The 15,205-nt window shown below is 43.7% G+C and overlaps 1 protein-coding gene across 6 annotated transcripts in view; it reads right to left on the bottom strand.

The window, feature by feature from the left end:
• Window positions 1-15,205, bottom strand: part of KIAA0232 (KIAA0232 ortholog) — an 82,831-nt gene that overhangs the window by 35,314 nt on the left and 32,312 nt on the right. For all 6 annotated transcript variants that reach the window (XM_069594780.1, XM_069594783.1, XM_069594782.1 and 3 more), the window contains exon 2: window positions 14,535-15,033. In XM_069594780.1, coding sequence (XP_069450881.1) covers window positions 14,535-14,765 — 231 coding nt within the window. In that variant the 5' untranslated portion in view covers window positions 14,766-15,033. The remainder of the gene's footprint in view (window positions 1-14,534; window positions 15,034-15,205) is intronic.

Here is a 15,205-nt window from a genome sequence, read left to right as displayed (position 1 = left end):
TATTAGATTATTATTTAGGATTTATGATCTCAATAAATCTCACCCATTTATGTTTGTAGGAAATGCTAATAACTCAGCCATTCATATAAAAAATTATACACACAAATGTCCTCTTTTCCGTACTTCCCACCTGTCAATAGTAAGTGTTCATATTACTAGCTTTTTTTTTCTGGCCATGCCAGGTGACATGCGGGATCTCCAAACCCATGGCCCCCTGCAGTGGAAGGGCAAAGTCCTAACCCCTGGGCAGCCAGGGAAGTCCTTTACTAATAGATTTAACATTTAACAGTTGGATGGTTTATTCCTATTTCTATATCTTGCAGTCCAGAAAGCAACAGATATAAAATATTCTATGTTAGTATTCTTAGCTTATTTTCCCCTTGATTATATATGCCTGTTATAAAAACTAAGGAAAATTTGAAAAATAGGAAGAAAGCAAATCTTCCATGATTCTACCACCAGCGAAAATTAGAACAATTTTCACACACGTAAAAGAAAGAAAAAAACATGATTGAATTCACACTATCTGTATAATTTTGCACTTAACTTATATTGTAAACATTACCTGCATGTTACTACAAATTCTTTGGCTACATAATATTTCAATAGGTTTACTTCACTTCCCTAAACTGGGACTTGAATATTTTTAATTGCTCGGCTACTTTACTTTGCCTTTCATTTGGTAAGTTACTATTAAAACCAATGGACATACAACAAGAGTTAGGGGGGGAAAAAAAAAAAAGATTAGAAAGAAAGACTAAGGCAAATTAAGAAAACTACTCCAAAGAATATCTGGCCTAGAGTAAGCCCTCAGGAAATGGATATGAATTAATGAATGAGCTGGAATAAACAAAGAAAAGCACAATAATAATTAATTCAAAAGATCTTTACGGATCAAATTCATAAACCATCAACTGTCTATCTAGTCTTTACTTTGATCAAATATATAAAAATTACTTTTCTAACACCAGGTAAAGAGTGGGAGGACCCTTCTCTCCATACTCATCGTAATTAACATACTTTTAACATAATTTCTTGGGCACGTCTGATGATCTCATGATCCCAAAAACCATTTTCTGCCTGAGAGGTGTTGATTCCATTTGCCAAGGGAAAATGTGCCTGATGGCCAAGTGAGAGCTCTCAGTCTGTTCCCGCTTATCTAATGTTTGGCTACATGACAGCTGAAGCCTGACACTGACATTTCTTATCAGTGATATCTTCTGGAGATAGAGCTTGTCCTTTCACAGGATGGGAGCGGACCCATGACCAGGTAGAGCCAAAGCTTCTGAAGGCAGAGAGCCGTCGTAATCTGGCTCTGCTGCTCACAGTGTGTAAAATAAAGATAGGAAAGCTCTGTGTAATTACTCAGAACAGGGCTCCTTTCTGTTTCAGTTGCTGAGACTGGCTTTCCCTTTACCGAGCATTATGAACACGTTTCTCTACTGAAGCCATATTTAAGCTCAGCAGGATTAATAACACATTAAAGGTCCAAATAAAAGTTTTCATAGACAGGCAGAGGAACTTTCAAAATTCACATGGACACACAGTCCTCCTGGAGGGCAGTTTGACAATACACATCCAATATCTTAAACACATATATGTACTTCTGATCAATAACTCTACTTCTGGAAATTTAGCCTAAAAAAAAAAAATCACCAAAATGTGCACAGATTTTGCTATAGTGATGTTCATCATATAGTTCTCAACAGCAAACATGGACAAACAAGTTAAATGTCAGGAGAGGAGGACTTCGTGAAAAAGTTATAACTGACCAGGCAGTAAGACACAGCCGTTAGGGAGATTATGAACACACCTATTGACACGAGAAGCTATTCCCAACGTATAGACGAGAAGTAGTTCATACAACAGTATGATTTCACTTTTGGTTCAAGGACACACGCACATCTGTTAATGTGCATTCAAATGTCTGAAAGAAATGTACAGAGAGACCACCAAGGAGCCTGACTCTTGGTGAGCAGGAAGTTTTCTTGTAACTAGGGCAGACTCCCTGAACAGTCAAAAGTTGTTGTTGCTTTTTTTTTAATGGAAAATTTGTAAGTCAAGACTAGAGAAACAAAAAGAGTTCCTATAGCTTCACCTAGAACAAGTGTCTGGTACTTGCTTTGTCTGTCACATACCACAGACAATTTACTTTTAAAATATACAATTTTAAATATACAATTCAGGGGGTTTTGGTATAATTCACAGGGTAATGTGAAATCATCAGTATTTTAAAACATTTTCCATCACCCCAATTCAAGCCCTGCGCCCCCCAGCAGTCACGTCCCATTTCCTTTCTCCCCCAGCTCACTGGTAACTACTAACCTGCTGTCTCTATGGATTTTCCTGTGCTGAGTACTTCGTATAAATGAAATTACACAATCGACTTCTTTTCCCGCCTGGTTTCTCTTGCTCAGTGTAATACTTGAAAGGCTCATGCATGTTGTGGCGTATTACCAGTACTTCATCGTCTTTTATGACTAATGTTTCAGTGCATGGATGTACCGTATTTCATTTATCCATTCATCCACTGAGGGACATTGAATTCTTCTCGCCTTTTGGCTACTGTGAATAATACAGCTATGAACACTCAAATACAAGTTTTCCTATGGACATGTATTTCCAGTCTTGCTGGGGATATACCTAGGAGTGGAACTGCTGGATCACATGGTTAACTCTAGGGTTCAACCTTCTGAAGAGACACCAGGCTTGTCCATTCACTTTCTTGATGCTGTCCTTTTACATATAAAAGCTTTTCACTGTGATCAAGGCAATTTACTGATGTCCTCTTTGGCTGTTTGTGCTTTGGTACCTTCTCTAGAGAATCACTGCCTAACCCAAGTCATTAAGATTTATGTTTTCTCCTAAGTTTTACAGTTTCATTTCTTACATTTAAGCCTGTAGCCCATTTTGAGTTAATATTTATATGTGGTATGAGACTGGAGTCCAACTTCATTCTTTACACATGGTCGCCCTGTTGTCCCAGCACCTTTTACTGAAGGCATTTCTTTCCCCACTGAAGGGTCTACTTGGAAATTACAAAGGTTTATTTTTGAACTCTCAGTTCCGTTATGTACAGCCAGTCACATGTAGGCCAGGAACAAACCGTCTTGCTTATAGGGGCTGTGCAGTAGGTTTTAAAATTGGAAGTGTGAGTCCTCCAACTTTGTTCTTTTTAAAATTCTTTTGGCTATTCTGGGTCCCTTGCATTTTGCATGAATTTCAGGATCGGCTTGCCAATTTCTCCAACAAAGGCAGCTGGGATTCTGACAGGGGTTGCCTTGAACCTGCAGATCAGTTTAGGGAGCAATGAGACTTTACTAAGTTTTCTGACTATGAACATGGAATGCTTTTCTATTTATCAGGTTTTCTTTGATTTCTGTCAATGATGTTTGTAACTTTTACTGTGCAAGTCTTGACTTCTTTTGTTAAACTTATTCCTAGTAATTTAATTCTTTTTGATTCTACTGTAAATGGAATTTTCCTAATCTCCTGCCTTAGGATTTTCTATTATAACACTATATCATGTCATTAGAAAGAGTTTTTGTTTCTCCTTTCCAACCTGATGACTTTTTTCCCCTTACCTAACTGTCCTGTTAATGCTGATTTGTAAGATTTTATGTATCTCATCTTTGAAAATGTCTTTTCACACAGATACTGCCGAATTACGGGTATTAACCAACAGGCATGGGTTTAATGGTAACTATTTGTTGCTTAGAAGGCATTTATAAAATTCTGCTCGCTTCCTCTCTTGATATGTGCCTTTTCAACATGTTATCACATTGCAGATCAATCACTCCCAAGTGAAAGTGAAGTGGGAGCTTTGCATTGAACCGTTACACAGATTCCAAGATAAGACATTTTCCTCTGCACCGTGTTAAGGCGTGAAAGATGCTGCTGGAACTGCACAACATACCCAGTGCAGATTTGTTTGGGAATGGAAGTTTTGCTTCTTGTTTTAACTTCTAACATAATGACGCAACCTGACATTAACTGTGACTCAAGCACCGTTAGCTGTTAGAGTGAGTCTACCTTATTACAAATTTTCATTTAAGTGCTATTTTGCCTTGTGACTTTAGGCTGAATTCATGAAGAAACAGCACCAAGTCTATAGGTAAAGCTATACACACACTAGCATATGCGATACCTGTTATGTATTCTGCTCTTTCCATCTACTATATTCGAGAGCTCCCTTTTTCTATTTTTGGGCTTCATGTACTGTGTGAATGTATTATGACTTATTAACCTTTAGAATTAAACTAGCAATCAGGTTTTAAAAGAACAGTATAAAAAAATCTCTATACTTCTATTATTATATTTTCTATGCTGCAAACTCATTAAAAGTCCACTTAGACATGAACATATAACATTAAGCGTGTGCAGAATATGCTCTAGGTAAACTCAGTAAGGCCTGGCATGCTGCAGTCCATGAGGTCGCCAAAGAACCGCACACGACTGAGCGACTGATCAACAATGAATTCACTAAATCAAGTTATGATTTTTCAAAGTCATAACCTCGAAGATAAAACGCAATTATCAAGTCCCCAAAGAAGCTATGGCTGAGAACCTATTATTGGGTACTTCTCCGGACACTATAGCGAGGGAACTTAAGGCTAGAGTTTTGATTGACTTTGTCTGGCTGTCATCTACCACAAAGGCAATTGAGAGCTGGAGGAAGAAAAAGAACACAACATTCTGAAACACAGCTGGGATCAGTGACGTCTGCTGTCCGCCCACTCCTTCCCCTTAGCAGTCCTGGAACACCCGAACCACCAGCGCCTGAATGGGACTAAGGCTTCTCCCAGCTCTGGGCCCTGATTGGCTGAATAGCAATCAGCACGTTTCATGCATCCTGCCATAGGATTGGCTGAGAGAAAGGCATGTGACCAATCAGAAGTGAGCAGTTCAAATAAAGCACCTCCCTTGCCCCGAAGGTTTCTGCTGGGAAGGCAGGAACCACACCCTCTGAAGCGTGTGGTTCAGCTCAGTCGCTTAGTCCTGTCAGACTCTTTGCGACCCCCTGGACTGCAGCACGCCAGGCCTCCCTGTCCATCACCAACCCCCGGAGTTTACTCAAACTTATGTCCATTGAGTCAGTGATGCCATTCAACCATCTCATCCTCTGTCGTCCCCTTCTCCTCCTTCCTTCAATCTTTCCCACCATCAGGGTCTTTTCAAATGAGTCAGCTCTTCGCATCAGGTGGCCAAAGTATTGGAGTTTCAGCTTCAGCCTTCCAATGAATATTCAGGACTGATTTCCTTTAGGATGGACTGGTTGGATCGCCTTGCTGTCCATGGGATTCTCAAGAGTCTTCTCCACCACCACAGCTCAAAAGCATCAATTATTCGGTGCTCAGCTTTCTTTATGGTCCAATTTGCACATCTATAATGACCACTGGAAAAACCATAGCAGGTGGACAGGACGTTGGCCAAACGTGATGCTCACCTTCTTATGCCCTCCAGCCCCAGGGAGTAGCTGCAGAACCAAGCTTATGCGGAGGCAGAGCTGGGGAGAGGCGGCCAAGCAGACACCCTGAGGATACCCAGGGAAGCTCTGCTGAACCAGGCGGGGGCGGTCCTGATTCCAGACTTCTAGATATACGACATTCCTTCCCAATTAAGCCAACGTATGCCAGATTTTTGACTGCGTTTGAATGAACGATGCAGTTAGAATTTGAAGAGAGGCCTCAGTAATAAATTCACTTCTAACAGCTCAAAGGAACTGTAAATTGCCTCTAAGTGAGTAGCACAAATTAAATGAGCATAATGTCACCTTAAGTACATCCATTTTTCCTACTAGGTCATCAGCCAGCATGTTTCTCATTGGCCTTCCTGCTTTCAGTTGCCCAACCCAGCTCACCCACCACAACGCTGCCATTTGGCACTGCTGACTAAATACAGCAGCGGGTCTTCTTGTCTCTGGGACTAAAATATCAATCCCCCAGTGGAGCACAATGACAGGTTCTTTCGAACTGGCTTCCTGCTCACCCTTCCCAGGGCAATCTCCTCCCTCCCCTCACTGCACCCCCCTGGCTCCCAGCATCAGGCCCTCCTGCCTCTGTGACCACTCGTTTGTCTCCTTTCAAGGCTGTTCTGCCCCAGACTCTGCAGTCAGAGCACAGCAGGGACCCCTAGCCTGGCAGCTGTCTCCCAGGGCCCATCCCCAGTCATCTCCACCATCCTGCTGCGATCAATGCCCAGCATGTCATGGGCAGTCACGTGGTGAGTAAAAGCCTATACATGTGCACTAGATGCAGTATTTCTACTCAGACCATTTTCTCTATTGCATGAAAAGATTTCACTGAAGAAAACCCCACCCTTTTTACTATGGTATCTGAGGGAGTTTTTGGACATGAACTTGTGCACCCACCACTATTACTAACTCCTCCTCCTCATGTATCAAGTTAATTTAATGTCTGTTAAGTGAATGGTTGTTGAAATACAGTATATGCAGCAAGAAGCCTGAGGAACATAGGATGGGTCAGTGGCTATCATTACGGATTATGGTAAAGGAAAACACTGCAAATACTGGCCTTTCCAAGCCATGAAATGCTAAGCTAACAGGGATATACCGCAAAGTACTTTACAAGTGGGCTAAAAGAACAAACAAGTTCTGCTGAATACAGAAACGATCCATCTCAACAAGCAATTAGTACTAGGATTCTTCTTTCTTAACCTGTAGGCAAAAACAGAAAATGCAAAAATCCAGCTACATTTGTAGAATGATGGACTCTGAGGCAGAAGATACAATTAAGGGATTTAAAAGAAACTGAAACTGGGGCTCTCCTGGTAGTCCAGTCGTCTTCTGTACTTCCAATGCAGATGGCTGGAGCTTTATCCCTGGTCAGCGAACTAAGATCCCACATGGCACATGGAGCGGCCAAAAAAGAGACAAGAAACTGTGACAAAGCGACAGAAATCGAGACAGTGAGGTACTGGTGTAAAGACAGACATACAGACCAATGACTAGAACAGCCAGCCGAGTAACACACCCTTACCGTCATCCTCAAAATGTTTTTCACAAGGGTGTCAAGGCCATTCAATGAGGAAAGGGCAGTCTTGTCAACAAATGATGCCGGGAAAACTAGGTATCCACATGCAAAAGAAGGAACTTTGACTCTTAGCACACAACATACATAAAAGTCAATTCAAAATGGATCAAAGACCTATACGTAAAAGCTAAAACTTAGAAATGTTGGGCAAAGATTTCTTGGATGTGACACCAAAGACACACGTAACAAAAGAAAAAACAAACAAACTGGGCTCATGAGGTTTTTTAAATTTAGTGCAATGAAAGACACTATGAACAGAGTGAAAAGGCAAACCCCACAGAAGGAGGGGGAAATAGCCACAAATCACATATCTGGTAGGGGGTTAGTATCCAAAACCTGCAGAGAATACCTAAAACTCAACCACCACCAAGAGAGATTCAAAAATGGGAAGAAGACTCGAGAGTCTCCAAAAAAGATACACGTAAATGGCCAATAAACACGTGAAGAGATGCTCGACGTCATCACTCATCAGGGAAAGTGTAAGTGAAACTGCAAGACGCCGATTAGGATGACTACTGTGAGAAACTAACAAACCGACAGGACAGAACAAGCGCTGGTGAGGATGTGGAGAAATGGAACCCTATTCACTACCGGTGGGAGTGCACCAGAGTGCAGCTCACATAAAAGCAGAATAACCACAGGTCCAGCAGTTCCACTTCCGGACAACACCTCTCAAAGCTGAAAGCAGCGTCTTGATGAGATATTTGCCCACCTGTGTTCATACAATAGTACTGCTCATAGCAGCTTACACGTGCGAAAAACCCGAGTGTCCACTGTTGGATGGATGGCTAAGCAAAATGCGGCATATCCGTATGACAGACTACTACTCGGCTTTAAAAAGGAAGGAAATTCTGACACCTGCTGCAATACGGATGAACCCTGAAGACGTGCTGCACAGTGAAATAAGTCACAAAAAAACAAGCAAATAGCATACAATTCCACTGATAAGAGGTCCTTAAGAGGGGCTTCCCTGGTGGCTCAGAGGTTAAAGCGCCTGCCTGGAATGCGGCAGACCCAGGTTCGATCCCTGGGTTGGGAAGATCCCCTGGAGAATGGTGACCCACTCCAGTACTCTTGCCTGGAGAATCCCATGGAGGGAGGAGCCTGGTAGGCTACAGTCCTTGGGGTTGCAAAGAGCTGGACACGACTGAGCAACTTTACTTACTTACTTAAGAGCAGTCAAAAATCATAAAGACAGAAAGCACTGGGTTGGCTAAAAAGTTCACTTGGGTTTACGTTAACATTTTTTGGGGAAAATCCCTCAACAAACCTTTTGGCCAACCGATAGGATGGTGGTTGCCTGGGGCTGGGGGGAGGGGGCATTTTATAAAGCTTCCATTTTATGAGATGAAAAGGGTTCGGAGACGGATGATGGCTGCACAACATTGCCACGGAAATGTGTACACTTCAAGACGGGAGAGATGGCAGCGGTGAGGAGGGAAGAAACTTCAGTAACTTCTCTGAAGGACAGGCCCCAGTGTGCAGCTACAGACTCTGCACTCACCTCCACCATGCTCCCCCCACCACCCACACACAAGTCACACGCCCGAGAAAGAAGCACACGTCTGTTCATTTCTTTTAATAAATATCTGAGCCTCTCCTACATCCCATGAATTGTCTTAAGGGCTACGAATACAGCAGAAGACACGGCAGGCAAGGTCCCTAACTCCGTGAACTGTATATCCCGGCGGAGGAGACTTACAGATAGACAGAAAACACGGCAAACAATCCTACAACTCTGGGCAGTAACAAGAGTCATGGGCCTCCCTGGTGGCTCGGACGGCAAAGCATCTGCCTGTAATGCGGGAGACCTGGGTTCGATCCCTGGGTCAGGAAGATCCCCTGGAGAAGGAAATGGCAACCCATTCCAGTACTCTTGCCTGGAAAATTCCATGGATGGAAGAGCCTGGCGGGCTACAGTCCATGGGGTCGCAAAGAGTCGGACACAACTGAGCAAGTTCACTGGTTAAACAAGTGTTATGAAGGAAAATAAGGGAGAAAAGACTGAGAAGGGAAGGTTTCTTTTTAAATATGGTGGTCAAAGAAAGACTGAGGCTAAGACAAGCCAAATAAATGCCAAACTAAACAGGTAAACAAACAAAGACCCTCTTTTAAAAAGTAAAGCCGTTTCAGGCGTGGCGGGAAGCGGCTGGCGGCACTGCGCCTGGCCTGCAGTCCGCTCTCTACACACAGGAACACGAACGCCAACAAGATGAAGGCACTTGCAAGCAGGACATCGACGACCGAAGGAGCAGGGCACAACTGAGTCAGGAAAAGAACTGCCATTTCGTGACCGTCAGAGTGACAACAGATCCAGGTGGCAGCCATCCCTGGTGGTGAGCTCATAAAGTCTCCCTTGGACAGGCGATCTGGAAACCACACAGCGAGGTGCTCAGCTTCGTTGTGCAGAAACCTGGCGGCCACCAGCAGAGCCAAAGTCAGCGTCCACCAGAGTGAGACAGGCTGGTGTCGCGTGCTGTCTGCTGGGAGGCACCAAGAAGGAAGCTCCCCCCCTGCGCAATGCCACTGCCCCGAGGCATGAGCGGACTCTAAACGGGAGGAAGCAGACGCACCCATAATAGGGGACACTCTGCAAGATAACTGGCCTGTACGCTTCAGACGTCAGCGTCATGAGACACAAAGGAAAGACGAGGAACCATTCCAGATTAAAAGAAATTATACAGAGATGCAACCCCGAAAGTCAACGCGTGACCCTAGACAAGGAAAAAAATTACAATGGAGGACATCGATGAACATCAACAGTATACTAGGTCATAATGTGTTGGAGTTAATTTCCTCGATCCTGTGGCAATCAACAAATAATATGCTGGTTCATGTTGGAGAGATGGGCATCAAAAGGAGAGGGGAGAAATAAGCAGAAGTGGGGAAATGTTAGCAGTAAGGGGCTGACTGAAATTCTTTGCCCTATTCTTCTAATTCTTCTGATGTTTCCAATTATTTCAAAAAATAAGTTAAAAAATTTTAAGATGATTATATGATTTCTGCCATTAAACACCTTATAAATTACTGGGAGAGACACTCAAATAACCATAAGGAAGAGCAGAAATACGCTCAGGTTTGGAAGACGACGACATCGTTTTCGTCAGGAGCTGTCTTAGTGCATTCACAGAGAAAGGTGACCTGGGTTTGAAGGATGGATTAGAAAAGTGCTTTATATTCACAGCTAAAAGTAGTTTATAGTGAATACCTGGTTTATCTAAGCATACGTTTATCCGAATATGCTAATCTTAACCAAAAAGGAAAAAAACTGAAGAAAACTTTGTGGAAGTAAAATTGCTGTGACCCAACTACAGTGTCTACATATCAGAAGGCGGTTGCCGTCCAGGACTACACAGGCATCAGCTGATGCCACAGCGGTACTCCCCGCCCCGCCCAGATCAGAGGCTCACACTTAACTGTGGCTGCCTGTCAGCCTCGACCTACGGGAGGGCCTGATTGGCTGCACTTCCTACCCCGTGGTCCAGAGATGCTGGGACAAGTACAGACCTTTTTCTTAGACCTCAGGAGTTCTCTATTTCTTTTAACCAAAACTGGGAAAAACCAAGAATCGATTATGACAATTAAGGCCAGTAGTTGGAGCCATGACCTTAAAACTAGTCATTTTCAAGGTCAGGCTAATTCAAGGACTGAGGGATGAGAAAAGATGTGAGGAAACAAATATCCCCAAAGTGGAGTCATCTGACATCCAATGGATGGGGGTGTGTGTGGGGGGGGGGGGGGGCGCAGTGAGGCCACCCTGGGTGTGACCCAGGGACCAGGGAGGTGGCACGCCTCCTCGCCTACAGTGGGCTCCCGAGCACACCTGGCCGCAGTCTGAGCCACAGGAGGTCAGCTCAGCACCTTCCGTGGTTCCCTGCCCTAACTCTGAGCACATCCTCCTCCTCCTTGAGGCTCAGAGAAGTTACCGAGGGGCTGGCTGACCCCTGCGTCCCCTCCTATGAAAGGCCATTTCCAATATGACCTTCCCCATCAGCATGAGACTGATTGGCACTGTGCTAGCCTGGGATGAGCAGAAAAGGGTTTCAGGATCCTTCTGGTTCCCAGTGGATTCTCCTTGTGATTCTAGGCATGCTCTGTTTCCACTGGACTTCATCTGTCCTGTGTCCTAAACATGAACCACAACAGCGAGGCGCAAACACAGAGCGCGCTGACAGCAGCCAGGACCCCTGTCCCCAGCTCCCTACAGCGAAGAACGAACTCAGGGGTTCACAAACAAGTCTGATCACCTAAGTGTTCAACTGGAATCTCAGCAGCAGTCCTACGCTTTTTCCCCTTTCAGTGTCCTATAGCATCTAACACTTAAATACTTCTGGCTTGTTTCATATGAGCATATATTTACAACTGAAGTATATGATTTCTGAGTTAACAGAAACACCTTTCTCATTTCTGGAAATAATAATTCTTGTACTTTGGTTGTTGCTCATTGTTCAGTCGCTCAGTCAGTTCTGACTCTTTGTGACTCTACGGACAGCAGCACGCCAGGCTTCCCTGTCCTTCACTGTCTCCAGGAGTTTGCCCAAACTCATGTCCATTGAGTCGATAATGTCATCCAACCATATCATTCTCTGTCAGCCCCTTCTCCTCCTGCCTTCAATCTTTCCCAGCATCAGGGTCTTTTCCAGTAAGCTGATTCTTCATATCAAGTGGCCAAAGTATTGGAGCTTCAGCATCAGCATCAGTCCTACCAATGAATATTCAGGGTTAATTTCCTTTAGAATTGACTGGTTTGATCTCCTTGCCATACAAGGGACTCTCGAGAGTCTTCTCCAACACCACTGTTAGAAAGCATCAATTCTTTGGTGCTCAGCCTTTTTGATGGTCCAACTCTCACCTACATGCCTACTGAAAAAACCATAGCTTTGACTAGACGGACCTTTGTCAGCAAAGCAATGTCTCTGCTTTTTAATGTGCTGCCTAGGTTTGTCATAGCTTTTTCTCCCAAGGAGCAAGCGTCTTTTAATTTCATGGCTGCAGTCACCATCTGCAGTGATTCTGGAGCCCAAGAATATAAAGTCTCTCACTGTTTCCACTGTTTCCACATCTATTTGTCATGAAGTGATAGGACCAGATGCCATGATTTTAGTTTTCTGAATATTGAGTTTTAAGCCAGCTTTTTCACTCTCTTCTTTTACCTTCATCAAGAGGCTCTTTAGTTCCTCTTCACTTTCTGCCATAAGGGTGGTGTCATCTGGGGTTATTGATATTTCTCCCAGCAATCTTGATTCCAGCTTCTGCTTCATCCAGCCCAGCGTTTTGCATGATGTACTCTGCATACAAGTTAAATAAGTAGGGTGACAATATATACCCACGATGTGCTCCTTTCCCAATTATGAACCAGTCTGTCCATTCTGTCGTTCCATGTCTGGTTCTGCCTGTTGCTTCTTGACCTACATACAAGTTTCTCAGGAGGCAAGTAAGGTGGTCTGGTATTCCCATCTCTTCAAGAATTTTCCACAGTTTGTTGTGATCTATACAGTCAAAGGCTTTAGTGAAGTCAATGAAGCAGAAGTAGATGTTTCTCTGGAATTATCTAGTTTTTTTCTATGATCCAACAGATGTTGGCAATTTAATCTCTGGTTGCTCTGCCTTTTTTATATCAAGTTTGTACATCCGGAAGTTCTTGGTTCACATACTGTTGAAGCCTAGCTTGAAGGATTTTGAGCATTACCTTGTTAGCATGTGAAATATGTACAACTGTGCAGTGCTTTTTGGGACTGGGATGAAAACTGATCTTTTCCAGTCCTGTGGCCACTGCCGAGTTTTCCAAATTTGTTGGCATATTGAGTGCGGCACTTTCACAGCATCATCTTTTAGGATTTAAAATTGCTCAGCTGGAATTTCACCACCTCCACTAGCTTTGTTCATAGTCATGCTTCCTAAGGCCCACTTGACTTCACATTGCAAGATGTCTGGCTCTAGGTGAGTGATCACACTATCACAGTTACCCAGGTCATTAGGACCATTTTGGTACAGTTCTTCTGTGTATTCTTGCCACATCGTAATACCTTCTGCTTTTGTTAGAATCATACCGTTTCTGTCCTTTATTGTGCTCACCTTTGCATGAAATGTTCCCTTGGTATTTCTAACTTTCTTGAACAGATCTCTAGTCTATTTGGCAGATTTAACATTTTGCTTGCCCCTAAAAAAGTATATTTATATTTACTGGAAAGATGATGGAAAATAATAGAGCTTTGGCAAGAAAATTATACAAACTATTGACCACCAAAATAACACATTTTCTGATGATTAGGTTTTTACACGTCAAATCCTTCAAAACCTTACTTGACCCAGTTGTCACCAGGTAGGCCAGGAACCAATCTGGAAGCAAGGAAAATGTAGAAAGAATGAGAGAACACCAGCAGTGAAGAACACTTTGCACAACTAATGCGCGGCGAGCGTCGGGCTTGCTGTGAACCCCCTGTATTTATAAGACTCCTCTGGGGTTCGGAACATCAAAGCCAGTTTCTTCTGTCAGTGAAACTCTGTTCCTGCTTTCAGTGTTCCCAACAATGGTTTAAAACAACAACTAAAAACTGCCCACAAAACAGTCAACTCTCCTTTTCGGCTTGTCTGCGCCTTGCCACATGTGGGATCTTAGTTCCCCAACCAGGGATTGAACCTGTGGCCCCTGCAATGGAAGCGCAGAGTCCTAGCCACCGGAGCACCAGGGAAGTCCCAGCCACTCCCTTTCAGGTGAAATCTGTGCCCCGCAGTCACTCAGAAACCACCCGCCCGGTGCTGAGAGCTCTGCTTCCCTTTCAGCAAGCCTCGCGCTCAACAGCGTCTCCTGGTGAGTGAGACCAAAGTTGAGATCTTTGTCAAGAACACAGATTTGTTTGCTTTATTCACCTAGGCACCTAAGTCAAGTAATACGTATAATGGCTCATTTAAGGTGCTTTTGTTATCGTTCAGTCGCAAAGTTGGGTCCAACTCTTTGCGACTCCATGGACTGCAGCATGCCAGGCTCCTTTGTCCTCCACTATCTCCCAGAGTTTGCTCAAATTTATATCCACTGAGTATTCAAGGTTATATGCTTTATCAAAATTTTAAGTCTCCTGATTCAAAACACACACTTGGATTGATAAGCAGCTTATCGTCACTGTTGGAGATGAAATGTTAACGTTTGAAACGTTAAGGAGTGTTAATAGACACAATGATTAAAACTTGTAATCATGTCTCATTTTCCTAAACCAACATTCTGGAGCAGTGCTACTCCAAGGCAATAGGTCACCTAACTACTACCGTCCGTGACAAGATCCAGAGTCTGCCAGAACATGGAGCAAGGCTCAGAGACAGTGACCGCACCAGACGGTGTGCTCGGTGACTTGGCTCGTCAGCTTAGAAGTTTCTGGACCACAGCCGTCTACCTGCTCCGGAGTACGAAAGCACTCTTGGGAGGAAAGATGCACACACACAGACACAGTCGTGAGCTTTCACAGAACATTTACAGAACGCAAATACCTGTTCCTGCAGGTCGTAGTCACAGCTGTCATGCAGCAGAAGACTGAGGACGTATCGAGTATAAATCATGGCATCAATGCCACATTTCTCCAGCTCTTGTCCCAGCCAGGTCTGCACGGGACCCAGAGCATGAAGCAGAGACATTTCAGAGACAGAGACGGGGCCTGGGTAAGAGCTGGAGGAGCTTTCAGATGGTAAACCGTCCACAGCAACTGTACAGACAGGGCGCATGAACTTAGGTGGCTGACATCCTTAAAATGCGAAGCATTTTCTGCAGTGACGTTGTGTTGGTGTCTGGAGGGGATTTTCACTCCAGTAAAAAGGAGAGATGCTGGACATCTAGGGTAAGCATTTATTTCTGCTGGCAGTCAGCCGTCTACAACTGAATTTCCCTCTGCAGGCATGACCAATGAATCAACATCCTGATATTAACATACATGTAGATACGATTTTCTACTTTAACTTCACATCGAGGCCAAATGTAAGTCTCCAGCAGAACCTACAAAAACAAGAGAGAAAAAAAGGGAGCATTACGTATAGATATAAATTATTCATCTTTTGAAAAAAAATCCAAATGAACCATTCCCCTTTGACTCTGATCACTTGCGATACATGCCACTCTTTTAATAGCTTTTCCCACTAGATTAACACTTTCAACATGTCAAACTAAT

This window comes from Ovis canadensis, chromosome 6 (assembly GCF_042477335.2).
Source record: "Ovis canadensis isolate MfBH-ARS-UI-01 breed Bighorn chromosome 6, ARS-UI_OviCan_v2, whole genome shotgun sequence".
NCBI lineage: Eukaryota > Metazoa > Chordata > Mammalia > Artiodactyla > Bovidae > Ovis > Ovis canadensis.
Note: the sequence above shows the minus strand (reverse complement) of the source record. Positions and strands in the feature narration are given on the sequence as shown.